The sequence below is a fragment of the Zea mays genome, chromosome 10 (genome assembly GCF_902167145.1).
Source record: "Zea mays cultivar B73 chromosome 10, Zm-B73-REFERENCE-NAM-5.0, whole genome shotgun sequence".
Classification (NCBI taxonomy): Eukaryota; Viridiplantae; Streptophyta; class Magnoliopsida; order Poales; family Poaceae; genus Zea; species Zea mays.
In genome coordinates, this window is record NC_050105.1 from 4088577 (window position 1) to 4101626 (window position 13050).

The following is a 13050-nucleotide window of genomic DNA, read 5'->3' on the forward strand; positions in this document are numbered from 1 at the left end:
ACGACGCGCCCGTGATCCGTTCCTCGAACGGCTCGCGCACGCGCGACGACCGCCCCGCCAACCACTCGCCCTGTCGCATTAACTCCGCGGCGGGACAGGCGGCGCTTCTGGCAGGAGAAGCGGGCGACGCTTCGCCTTCACCGTAATAACCGCGCCAAAAAAGGTACGCCACGTCGTTCGATTTCGTATCCTTTTCCTTTTCCTTTTCCTTTTTTCCTCTTTCTCTATCTCTTGCAACAGGGACCGGGAAAGGGGGATACCCAGAAAAGGATCCTTCCCCGTGAAGGAACCAGGCTCCGAGCCTTTTTACTGATCAGAGGTTCGAAGGCTGGCCCCCGAAGGGTTTCAACAGCCGCCTCAGATCGCGTGGGCCCTACACCCACTACTGGTCAGAGGTTCGAAGGCCGGCCCCCCGAAGGGTTCCACGGCCGCCTCAGGCTACTCGGGCTCTGCGCCCATTACTGATCAGGGGTTCGAAGGCTGGCCCCCGAAGGGTTCACAGTTGCCTCAGACGCCGAGCGAGGGATGACCAGGGGTACGTTCGATACATAACCAAGGCTCGGGCTGCGCTCCCGAGGTACCCTACGACATTTCCGAGACCAGCGGGAGCGATCTTGTAACGGAATCCCATCAGAGGGAGGCATCGAGCCCTCGGACCCCGTCGCCAGGGGACCGGGTCCGGCAGATCACCCGTAGGTACTTTTGGGCGTGCCTCTGGGCCCCTAGCCGACCCCTAACGAACGGGGCACGGACGTCCACTCGGATTACCCGCTTGCAGCTCACCGGAGACACCATGTTCGGCGCCCATCAAGGGTAACATGGCGCTTTCCCCCCTCCTCCTTGCGGAAAGGCGACGCAGGGGCGTATGTAAAAAAGCCGAGTCTGTCCCTGATCGCCCTCTCGCCCTGTGCGGAGGCTCGGGGGCTGCTCTCGCAAACCCGGCTCCGGCCGAACCGTTGACAGCGTCAACATACCAGCCCGAGAACTTGGGCCCCGACCGTACACCCGGGCTACGGCCAGTTCGCATGAGGGAACAACCAGATCAGCCGAAGCATTACGCAAGGCATTAAGACCTCGGAGGAGTGAAACCACTCCTCCGAGGCCTCGGGGGCTACACCCGGCGGGTGCGCTCGCGCGCACCCACCGGAACAAAATGCAACCGAGAAAGGCTGGTCCCCTTGCAAAAAAGTGCGACGAAAGCCTCCAAGCGAGTGCTAACACTCCCTTCGAGGCTCGGGGGCTACTGTCGGGGACCATAATTAGGGGTACCCTCAAAACTCCTAATTTTCAGCTGGTAACCCCCATCAGCATAAAGCTGCAAAGGCCTGATGGGTGCGATTAAGTCAGGGATCAGTCCATTCGAGCGACTCGATCATGCCTCGCCCGAGCCTAGCCTTGGACAAGGGCAGCCGACCCCGGAGGATTTCCGTCTCGCCCGAGGCCCCCCTCCAACGGCGGACACATCTCCGGCTCGCCCGAGGCCCTGCCTTCGCTAAGAAGCAACCCTGACTAAATCGCTGCACCGACCGACCGAATCGCAGGAGCATTTAACGCAAAGGTGGCCTGACACCTTTATCCTGACGCACGCCCCCCGGCAGAGCCGAAGTGACCGCCGTCACTTCGCACGCTCCACTGACCGGCCTGACAGAAGGACAGCGCCGCCTGCGCCACTCCGACTGCAGTACCACTTGACAGAGTGAGACTGACAGGCAGTCAGGCCCTGCCAAAGGCACCATAGGAAGCTCCGCCCGACCCAGGGCTCGGACTCGGGCTAGGTCCCGGAAGACGGCGAACTCCGCTCCGCCCGACCCCAGGGCTCGGATTCAGGCTAAGTCCCGGAAGACGGCGAACTCCGCTCCGACCGACCCAGGGCTCGGACTCGGGCTAAGTCCCGGAAGACGGCGAACTCCGCTCCGCCCGACCCTAGGGCTCGGATTCAGGCTCAGCCCCAGAAGACGATAAACTCCGCTCCGCCCGACCCCAGGGCTCGGACTCCTCCCTGGCCTCTGTCGAACGACCTCCGCCTCGCCCGACCCAGGGGCTCGGACTCGGCCTCGGCCCTGGAAGACAGACTCGACCTCGGCTTCGGAGGAGCCTCCACATCGCCCAGCCTAGGGCGCGGGCCAGCCACGTCAACAGGAAGTGCCATCATCACCCTACCCCGAGCTGACTCGGGCCGCAGAGAACAAGACCGGTGTCCCATCTGGCTAGCTCCGCCAGATAGGCAATGATGGCGCCCCGCATGCCCTGTGACGACGGCGGCTCTCAGCTCTCTTACGGAAGCAGGAGGACGTCAGCAAGGACTCAACCGCTCCGACAGTTGTCCCTCCGCCAGGCTCCGTCGCTCCTCTGACGGCCACGACATCACACCAGCTGGGTGCCAAGATCTCTCCGGCTGCCACATCGGCATGTACTTAGGGCGCTAGCTCTCCCCCGCTAGACATGTAGCACTCTGCTACACCCCCATTGTACACCTGGATCCTCTCCTTACGCCTATAAAAGGAAGGACCAGGGCCCTCTTAGAGAGGGTTGGCCGCGCGGGGACGAGGACGGGACAGGCGCTCTCTTGGGGCCGCTCGCTTCCCTCTCCCGCGTGGACGCTTGTAACCCCCTACTGCAAGCGCACCCAACCTGGGCGCGGGACGAACACGAAGGCCGCAGGATTTCCACCTCTCTCACGCGCATCTCCGGCCACCTCACTTCCCCCCTTCGCGCTCGCCCACGCGCTCGACCCATCTGGGCTGGGGCACGCGGCGACATTCACTCGTCGGCTTAGGGACCCCCCGGTCTCGAAACGCCGACAATGTTAACGTCATTGTTCGACCCTACTATCTCAAAACAAGTATACAAATCCATAAAAAATAGGAGGCAACCGCCTCGAGCATGATGGTCGACAATCCAATGTAGCCTCTTAGAATTGTCATTTCTATCCAACGGGATATTTTTCTCTATTTCTAATGCATATAATTTATACTCTCCGTCGTACCAGAAAACTCTCCCTCTTCTTAGCTAAAAGTCGCATAAGGTCTTTAACAATGGGACATGGACTACACTCCTCACCAGAACATGAAATGGCACCCCTAATAGAAATATTGAAGGCACTTTAAGGTCGAGCTTTTCCTCATTTTAATATAATCTTCAATTGAGTTAGTCATGCTACCTTTGGCGAGCCTACTGAGAGCAGTGGTGCATTTTTTATGGGGGGGGGGGGGGGGGGTCGATGCGGTTGAGTGTATTGAATCTAAGGGTAAAATAAGAGATGCTCAGCTGACCTCTCTAAGATTTGAAGAAACAGATTTCTTCATATGCAGTACATTTGGCAAAAGTAAAGTGGAGGGTAGAAGCATGGATATTGGAGTAGTCTTATATCAGTCGATCGTGAACGACTTCATGATCCTGATTGGTGAAGCTCCACTGTTGCGTCATTTGTCTCCCTCTCGTTGAAGACTAGAAGACAAGCTTCATAGCCACATCTATCATAGTTTGATGTAGCATATCAAGTAATTTGTCTTTGATAATCTCAAGAAAGATCTACCAACAGTGGTTTGGTGAAGTTGAAAAGTGAGGGTGGTTTGGTGAAGTTGAAAAAAGTGAGGGCGTGAATGAACCTAAATACCTCCTCTATTTATAGGCTAAATTCTACTATGTTTTTTGAACTTCTAAAGTTTAAAATAGTGTGAACCAATCAAAACATGACATGTGACGACGAGCATTACTATAGCTAATAGCCGGTGGATACTGACCGATCTAGCTCCAATCGCAATCAGTACTGGCCGATTGACAGCATCCACATATCTCGTTTGCCTCTCTCCACTACCACTCTCAAGACAAGTATCACAGAAACAAACCAACATGATAACATACAAAATGAACGTTAGCGGGTGATATATAAAACCAAAATCGTCCCAGAAACACAGTTGATAACTACAGCCGTGGACGGATGGATCACCTGTGCGCGACAAAAACAATGCGGAACCGGGGTAAAAAATGACATCAGGTGAAACAAGGCCTAATGCAGTGCATCGACGCATGTTAACAGGTGAGGGTGAGTGCTAGGAAACAAAATGACCCCATATCTTCTTCTTTTTTTGCATCATTAAGGAACACAGTCCAGCTTATCACCTCGGTAAAGACGGTAAAACCCTACAAGAGAGAGGAGGCAAGGAAGCCTTGGCTCCACACTTTTTCCCTTCCTTCTATTATAAAAGTTTGTTCATTCTATGCTCTCTTTTTCATTGAATGTTTCATGGAATGACCACAGTGACTGTACATCTGGACTTGCTGAAGAAAATAAGCCAACGCCGCCGCCAACTCGTGCGCCACCAGACGGCGACAGGATATGCCCACCGCCACCGTCCTGAGCTCCATTCAGCGCCAGTTCCTCCCTGCATAAACCATAATCCCAACAGTCATGAGCTCCGGTGTTTTCGCTTTCACCAACTAAGTGTTCCTTTGGAATGCAGGAATTTCACAGGAATGGTACAGGAATTTCACAGTAAAAAACACAGTATTCGGGAAATAATCCTTTGTTCCAAAGGAGGACGAACAATGGTAAAAAAAAAGAGAATATATATATATATATACACGTCAGTTCAGGTATAAGATATCGATAGTTTATGGTTCTCATGAAGTCTTATCACAGAAAGACAGAACAGAAGGAAAATCTACATATGTTCAAATACTCTCTTCCCTTCAGAAAAGTCTCCTCTCATTAATTGATTTTCATGGTTTTCCACCTTCCAAGGTCTAGTGGAATTGCACAATAGCCAACCATAACAGATAACACTCAAAGGGCACAACACACATGGTAACAGGTAAAGATATCAGGCACACAGAATTCCATGCAGGCCATATCTACTCAACTTCAAGGTTCAAGCTAACAGGCTCTCGGGTGCAAGTCAAGGCATAAACACGAAACAAGAAAATTCAAACACCAATAGACTGAGCCTACACTCAAACAAGCAACCAAGCTATCTTACACAAAACATGCAAAATGAGACTTGAAACTTCACAGATAAGATGGCCATGGACCATGTGTTTAACTAGTTCTAGCAAATTACCGTCCATCTATCCACTTTGCAGCCTGCTGATAGGCTGAGGTGCCTCGGTCCTGCATGCAGCATGGTCTCTAGGAACTAGAATTCCAAATAAGACTAGAATGAACGGGCCATGCTGAGCAAACTTAACATCAGTTTTTTAATGTTCCTCTCAGCCACATTTTTACGTGGGTAGCAGCCCACTTGCGCAAGTGCATGTACCTCCTGCAGTCATGGACATAGGATAAGATTGAACACACCATATCATATAGGGCCTTGTCTCATATCCTCCCTGGAATCTAGTTGTATCCTAAGTTCCTAAGTCCTAACTAGACTAAAATTCCATGATGCATGGACTGGGCCACATGTTCTTGAGCTACGGTACTTTTACATCTTTAAGCATCAAAGGGGACTGCCACACTCATGCAAACAAGAAAATAACTAATAAACAAGCTAACAATTACCACCTTTGAAGAAAGTTCTCCACTGCATACCTAATGAAGCAACAGGTTGAGCCAACACCCTATAATCCTCCTCATTGACAACAAGGTCAAACATGATGCAGTCACCAACCATCACTAGTGAATATTTTCTATATCTACAAAGGACAGGCCTGGCACAGTGGTGAGAAGCTTTCCCACTGAGCCAAAGGTCCTGGGTTCAGCGCAGTCATTCTACAAAAATGCAGGGATAAGGCTTGCCTCGCTTATTCCTTCACCAGACCCCCCCCCCACTCATGTGGGAGCCGCCAGCACCGGTTCCATCCTTTTTTACAAGAACATTGAACCTTGGCAAAATATGGAACAGCAGTTCCCCATAAATAAGACCATATGTTCAAGGATTGTGGCACTGCATAATCCACAGTGAACTTGGAGTCAGCTGAGTTTCAGTCCATCTAAAGCTCACATTATCAATTTATCATGTCTTCATGGCCACAATCACACAAGACCATCCCAATCTTACTATAGACATAAAATTTAAACTAAAACACTTGCCATTAACTAATACATAACTAAACAAATTGTCTGCAACAGAACAGCTTCGCCTGCAGCGAGATCTAATTGTTGACAACTTAATTCTAGCCTCTATTTTTTTCAAAGAGAAACAGCCTACAACATTAAAATACACTAAACTAACACATCCAACAAAAGATATGCATATAGAAGGCTATGATATCACAGGCTGCGTCCTATCATTAAATAATGCATTCAGTCTGCTTCTCACCGTAAATGCAAAGATTTAAATCCAACACTTCACTACTTCAGTACCCTAAGCCATTGAAAAACAAATGTCACTATCCAAAAACAAATCTTGACAAGACCATTAGAATGATTGGATACCAGGACTCATGTTGAATCACCTAAAGTTTAGTCTCAAGTCATCCAAACAAATGGACTAGTAGTCCACACCCCAACTAACAACTAGCTAACTAGTTGGCAAAGCAAAGCAAGTGGAATAATAGCTACTAGTCCATGTATTCTAACAGCACAAGACTAAACTTTAGTCACCTAACTGTTAGTTCTAGCAACTCGTGGACTAATAACTAGCCCTAGCCTCCTAGGGAATCCAAGCAGGCCCATTGAACATTACAGCTACATATAAATTCAGATGAACACATCATCATGACCAGAGGCAGAACATTAACTAACTATACAAGAGTTCATTATCACAATTACACATTTGTCTTTGGTTTATGTACCATTCTTACTAATCAATTTAGACTAAGCATTTGAGCAGTGAATAAAAAAGAACAGGCCCAGTGCCGGAGGCTACCACATGGGTATGGTCCAAGGAAAGGATAAATCGAGGCAAGATTTCCCTCCGCAAATGCGGAGAGGTTTCTTCAAACCCATGACCTGGTGACTCAGTGAGATAGCTTTCATTACTGCACCAGGCCTGAATGTGCCTCGGAATTACATTCACAAAAAAAAGAAATTGCTTAGCACAAAATTTCTAGCAGGCCTGAAACAAACCTGTAGTCAACACAATTGTCAACAATGTCAATGTTACAAAATCTTGGCTGACTATATTTAGTGTGATTATGTTTATGTTCAACAATCACGACAAAGTGGACCAAATTATGCAACCATCTCAGACGCAATCCTAGCTAGATAATTATTCATGATGGCAGTTTGTCAATTCATCTGCAGTGTAGAATCGTTAATAACATACATCAAGGAAAAACAATCCACGAAGGTGAGAAATGCCATAAACAAATATCTACAGTTTAAGTGTTCTAAAAAGCTTCAGTTTAAGTGTTCAGCAGCGGGATAGCATCTAGAGACTAATCATGGATAAGAAGATGCTTGGGTAGACTACACGGCAATTAAGTGCACAAGCAGGATGGTAGCACCGAGCATATAGTCAGACACTTTTTAGTAGCAACTTCAAATACCAAAATTGATTTGACTGATTCATGAAACATATGCTAAAACCTAGAAGAACCTGAATTGCATGTACTTCTCAAACAAAATTCATGGTAAACTTCCACCTAATGATTGGAGAATAAAGAGCATAATACCTTTAAATTTTCAAAGAAGAAAGGATCATCCAAACACACCCAGTGTCACACATTCACATGTGTTCAATAATATGAGTATCAGTTAAACACTCAGTTACAATACGATAATGCACTTTGCTTTTCAATGGTCACTCATTTCTATACATAAATTCCTTGTTTGAAACAAGTAATACCCATGATTAGACATGGAGGTTTCACAGATGTGTGTAACTATTTATATACAAATTCATGCGAGCAACATTGAATGATTATCATAAAAAACTATCAATACATGGAGCTAAGCAGTGAACTGGAACTGGAAGACTTGAATGACAGCATGAAACAAGCAATGCATCTGGATTCTGGAGGAAGAACAACACCATTCTCTAATGGGGTTATTATACCAAATTTCTAGCCCAAGTTAACAGTATACCATGCTCGGAAGTGATGAAAACCTTTGTGGCAGAAAATTTTCTGAAAAGAAAAAGGATGTCAGAAAGTACTTACTTGGGCCACAAATAACCAGGCGGTCCAAATGGGCGTTCACGGGCTGATTTGTTTGGAGACCCAAAAACCAAGTCATTGTGTAATTTTCCTGGCATTTCATGTGAAAGGAACAGGCTTGGTGTATCAGGTGGCAATTGCTGGAAAGGTGCTTTCTGCAGCCATGGATCACTGTCATTCAAACCAGTACCAAGGGGACTTATTGCTCCGCCTCCGCTGCTGAAAAGGTTGGCACTATGGTTGAATTGATTTGTGTTTTGTCGAAGCCACTGGCTCTGAGGACCTTGCAGACCTAAACTTTCCTGAACCAATGGTGTGCTCCACATTTGCCATGTGCCTTGTTCACTGCTAGACTCGGGTAGAATGGAACCACCAGGGCCTCTTGCAACTGAGGAGTGTGGGGGCTCGATAGGCTTTTCTTCAACCGTACGAGATCTTGAGAGAGGAGACTCAATTGGTGAAGGCCTCCCATGTGACTCTTTAGCAACATCACTCGAGAAAAACCCACAATCTAAGTCCAACGGGAAGTTATCTAGAGATTCTGAAACTGGCCCAAGTAATGCAATTGCATCTGGATCATAGCATGGGTCCTCAAATTGCTCTGGTTCTTCAAGTAGTGTTGATTCTGCATCATCATAGAAAGGCATATGTCCAGCAGGAAAATGAGGTAGTGGGTTACTGGGAGGTGCTCCATTAAGCGGTGGAAAACCTGGAAATTGCATAGACTGGCTTGAACTTGGCTTGTAGTCCAGAGGCGGATACTGAGAGAGAAATGTATGAGCATTGTATATTTGAGCTCCATTTGGTTCTGCCTTCCGAACCATATCATGAGCTGAAGTTGTAACGTCAGGACAAGGAGACACTGATGCTGAACGACTAAATAACTGATGCCATGACTTTTTAAGGCCAGTAGGGTATGGATGCACATTTGGACTAACCTGCATATAGCATAATTGGAAGATTTGAGATGGAAATTCAGGTGAATAAAATAGCTAATACAATTGGTTTGAATAACATGAATTTACACTAAAATAGCAATGACCTTGTTACTCACAGGTCGATTAAAATTAGTCCATGCATTTCTAGTTTCTCCAGCTGTAGCAGATTTGCCTGTAGCTTGTGTGGCTGCATGAGGGACATCTCTTTTGACTGTATTACCCTGGTCAGTTGCAGGAACTACAGGTCTACTAACCTTGCTAACTTGAGGGGCAGGGGCCTGAGCACTTCTGCCAAAGAATGAACTGCTGCCAAACCCTCTTGAAGAAGATAAAAAACCACCTGTCATACGGCCAAAGTATTTCGATCTGCTCTCACCTGTTTTATTACTGTGATTGTTAGAATCAAAGTAATGAGGCTTGTAACCCTCACGCCTATCCAAGTCACTCTTTCTGTCAAAGTCTCTCTTCCTATCGCCTTCTCGGACCAATCTCCTATCAATGTCCTCACAATCTGAATTGCTCTTGCTTGACCCCTTGTCCTCTTTCTTCTTCCTCTCCTGGCGCCGCTTCTCTGCCTCCCTCTTAGCATCCTTCTCCCCGACAGGTGTAGCACTTTTTGACCGCTCCTCGGCCTCTGCTTTTTCATCCCTCAGCTTCCTGCGTTCCTCCACTAGCTTAGCCATCTCCTCTCGCTGCTTCCTTTCCTCTTCCTCCAGCATTTCTCTCTCCAGCCTTGCCAGTCTCTTCTCCTCCGCCTTCCTTCTCGCCTTCTCGGTCTTGCTCTCCTCGGTTTTTCCTCCATTCTCCCCTCTCTTTGCCAACCTTTTACCATCTATGCTCAAGCCCTCACCATCTCCTGAGGACGTAAGTCTGAATATATTCCTCAATAACCACCTCATTGCTGTCGAGCAAAAGGACGAAAGCAAGCGCCAGGAGAATCCCAAGAAGGAGCTGTTATTGCCGGAGGAGCAGCGCAAGTCGAGCCAATATCCACAATCCTGAGCACAAGGCCATCCGGTGGGGGCCTTCCCGGCTGAATTGAGGTCAAGCACGGGGCGCTTGGAGACATGACCGCAGTAAGAGCACATGAACTTACCACCGCCAGGGTTCTGGTCCCTGTACGGGTTGCTGCAGTTGCGGCAGCGCCGCGTTGCGGTCTTGCGGAGCTTGTGCAGCTCGAGGGCGTGGGCGCGGCGCTCCTCGCGGAGGCGCGCAGAGCGGCGGGCGCGCCAGAGGGAGAGGCGCGGGAGGAGGATCTCGTACCAGAAGAGGGTGAGGAGGAGGACGGAGACGCAGGCGAGGCGCGGGGAGGTGACCTCGAAGCGGTAGGCGGCCGGGAGGAGCAGCTGGGTGGCGGCCCAGATGACGATGAGCGGGACGACGAGCCACGGGAGCATGGTGGCGACGCGCCGCGACCAGCGCTGCACGGCGCACAGCGTACACATTGATTATCCGCCCTCCGCCGCCCTCACGCCCTGCTGGATCGCCAGCGCCGTCGCTCGGCTCGGACCCTTGAAGACGGGTGGCGGGGGTTGCTTGCTCGGTCGGTAATGCTGCGTTTCGATTTAGGGGGGGGGGGAGGGGAAACCCTCGAATGGGGGCGAGGCAGCGGGGAGGGGAATCGAAGGCGGCGGCTTTTTGTGGAGATGCGAGATGCGGGAGCTAGGAGAGCGTGGGATGGGTGGATTCGAGGGAGGGGAGTTCGAGGTGGGCGACGGCCATGGCGAAAACCCTAGCTTTTCCAATCCTTTCCTCTTCTTTTTGGGTTGCCTGCTTGAATTTTCTCTCTCTCTCTCTTCTTTCTCGGTGGGCAAGGCAAAGGAGAGGGAGACGAACAAAATCTGCAGGGTGAGTCGGTGAGAAACCAGATAACGCTTCATCCGCTTTTTGGCTTCCGTTTGTGTCTAAACGGAAAACCTTTCAGATTTTTTTAAAAAATAATGCGCTTCACCAGTAAGGGTATACTTGAATGCGCCAGAGTTACTAAAAAACTGTTGGTGAAAAATTGCAATGGCTATCATCTGATTTTAGTTGTATTGAACCAACTAATAAACTAACTAATAAACTAATGAGTGGATCTTAGTTAAAGATGATCGGATGTCTCTGGCTACAACAACTGAACTGTTTGATATCTCCGAGTAATTTTAGCAACTAGTGTTTATTAATTCTAGTGCATTCAAACGAATAACTATTTGGATATCAATTTTTTAGTTTTTTTCTTTGATTTAAAGAGATAAATATATCTTTTTAATAATAAATATAAATTCATATATATATATACTTATACGGACCCTCTTTTTAAATGAACAAACAATGCATAAAACAATTTATAAATAATTTTATTCTTATTTATAATAATATGTTTGATAATATAAGATTAGCATAAAATTTCGTATACGCGTATGGAATGGCCATCAGTATATTGCGACGTGTCGGCACGGTTATATTTGACCACACTAAAGATAATAATTAATTATTAAAATTAGCTAAAAATATTTAAATAATCTAACTAATAGTTCAACTATTAACTATTTTTAATAAATTAGCTAATAGTTATCTAGTTAATTCCACTAACAATTTTTTAGTAACTAGCTATTCTATGTAGCTCATTCAATCACCCCTAGTTGTTATGGTGTTTGTTTGCACCGATTCCACATTTTCCAAAAATAGTTTTACTTCCACGACAAGTTGTAAACAGTATAGATCCACAAAATTTAGATTTACTATATTGGTAAATCTAGGATCAGATTTGTCATTTTGATTAAGTTTTCCAATGGGTTACGGTTACATGCTAGATAAGACATTATCTCCGCAATTATTATCACAACAACAGCTACAGGCACTTTCGGCGGCCATTGTTATTTTCGGCGGCCTATACCCGGCCGCCGAAAATAACCTGGTATTTCCGGCGGCTTCTCGAAGCCGCCGAAAATAACCTTATTTTCGGCGGCGTCTGACACAACCGCCGAAAATAGCCTTATTTTCGGCGGCTGTGTCAGACGCCGCCGAAAATACGGCTATAATAACGGACGAGCTTCTCTCTCTTTCACTCCTCACGCGCGCAGCCGCTCTGTCTTCCGCGCGCCGCCAGCCGCCGTCGGCCTTCTTGCGCGCGCGCCCGCCGCCAGAGAGCGCTGCCTCCGGCCGCCGCCCCGCCGTCCTCCCCGGCGCGTCCCGCCGCCAGCCGTCGCGTTCCCTGCGCGCTGCCGCGGCCGCCGCCCCGACCGGCTTCCCCTGCGAGCTGTCGCTGCCCCGACGAGCCCCAGCCGCGCTCGCCCTTGCCCGCGCGGCAGCCGCAAGCGCCGCTCGTCGTCCCGGTCGTCCGACGCCGCCAGCGCTGCTCGCCGTCGCCACCGGATCCTACCACTCCACCGTCGCGTCACCATCCATAGGTTATTTTTTCGTATTTTATTTCATATTTTCGGCGGTCTTTATTTAATTCCCGCCGAAATTAGTGAATATTTGTATATATATTTGTTTGATTTATGTGTGTGATTATTACATATTTGTAATTATGTTTGTTTAATTTCTGTGTATGATTAGTATATAGTTATAATTATGTTTGTTTGATTTGTGTGTTTGATTAGTGTTACTGTTTAATTTGATTTCATTAATACATTATTGGTATATATGTGGTTTAGGTATTAGTGGCATATTGAATTTGTGGCATTAATTTTATATTAATATTATATTGTTAATTGTTCCATTATTAGTGTATGTGCTGGTTAGTTTGATTTGATTTGATTAGTAGTATATCATTCTGTGTTTTATATATACGTAATATGTTGTTTAGTGGCAGCGATGTTATGCTGCCGAAATTTATTTGGTCCTGCTAGCTTGCGGTGGGTTTAGAATCTATCCTTGCCTATACATATAGGACCGAAACCCTTAACAAAGTTGAATAATGTTTTCACGATATGGTTCGGTTTAACAGTCTCAGGCATGGCTGACGATCGTGCATTTATGTTAGTACAATTTATTTATCCTGACTTTGCTAACTTAATTTTCTCATTATATTTGCAGAGATTGGAAGCGGCGTAAACTATTTGGCCGATGAGGCGCATGCGAGATA

General features: G+C 47.5%; 1 protein-coding gene across 4 annotated transcripts; it reads right to left on the minus strand.

The window, feature by feature from the left end:
- Window positions 1-3868: 3868 nt before the first annotated feature.
- Window positions 3869-10855, minus strand: LOC100193544 (uncharacterized). 4 transcript variants are annotated; one of them, XR_002749352.2, is made up of 4 exons: window positions 9095-10851; window positions 8044-8978; window positions 5738-5885; window positions 3869-4385 (listed from the first exon to the last, which is right to left on the minus strand). XR_002749352.2 is itself a non-coding variant. In XM_008663193.3 (3 exons), exons 1-3 carry the CDS (start codon window positions 10421-10423, stop codon window positions 4214-4216), a joined length of 2448 nt encoding a protein of 815 aa, XP_008661415.1. In that variant the 5' UTR covers window positions 10424-10855; the 3' UTR covers window positions 3869-4213. The 4 variants fall into 4 exon arrangements, 2 of the variants coding, with proteins under 2 accessions (XP_008661415.1, NP_001345757.1); XR_002749351.2 differs by having other exon boundaries at window positions 9083-10831; XM_008663193.3 differs by lacking the exon at window positions 5738-5885 and having other exon boundaries at window positions 9083-10855.
- Between the last annotated feature and the right edge of the window lie 2195 nt (window positions 10856-13050).

Coding starts and splice junctions, on each gene's coding strand:
- LOC100193544 (XM_008663193.3), bottom strand. CDS start 10,423: ATGTGTACGCTGTGCGCCGTGCAGCGCTGGTCGCGGCGCGTCGCCACC. Junction 8,979..9,082: donor ATCGACCTGTGAGTAACAAG/GTCATTGCTATT, acceptor TGCTATATGCAG/GTTAGTCCAAATGTGCATCC. Junction 4,386..8,043: donor CCTGGTTATTTGTGGCCCAA/GTAAGTACTTTC, acceptor TGGTTTATGCAG/GGAGGAACTGGCGCTGAATG.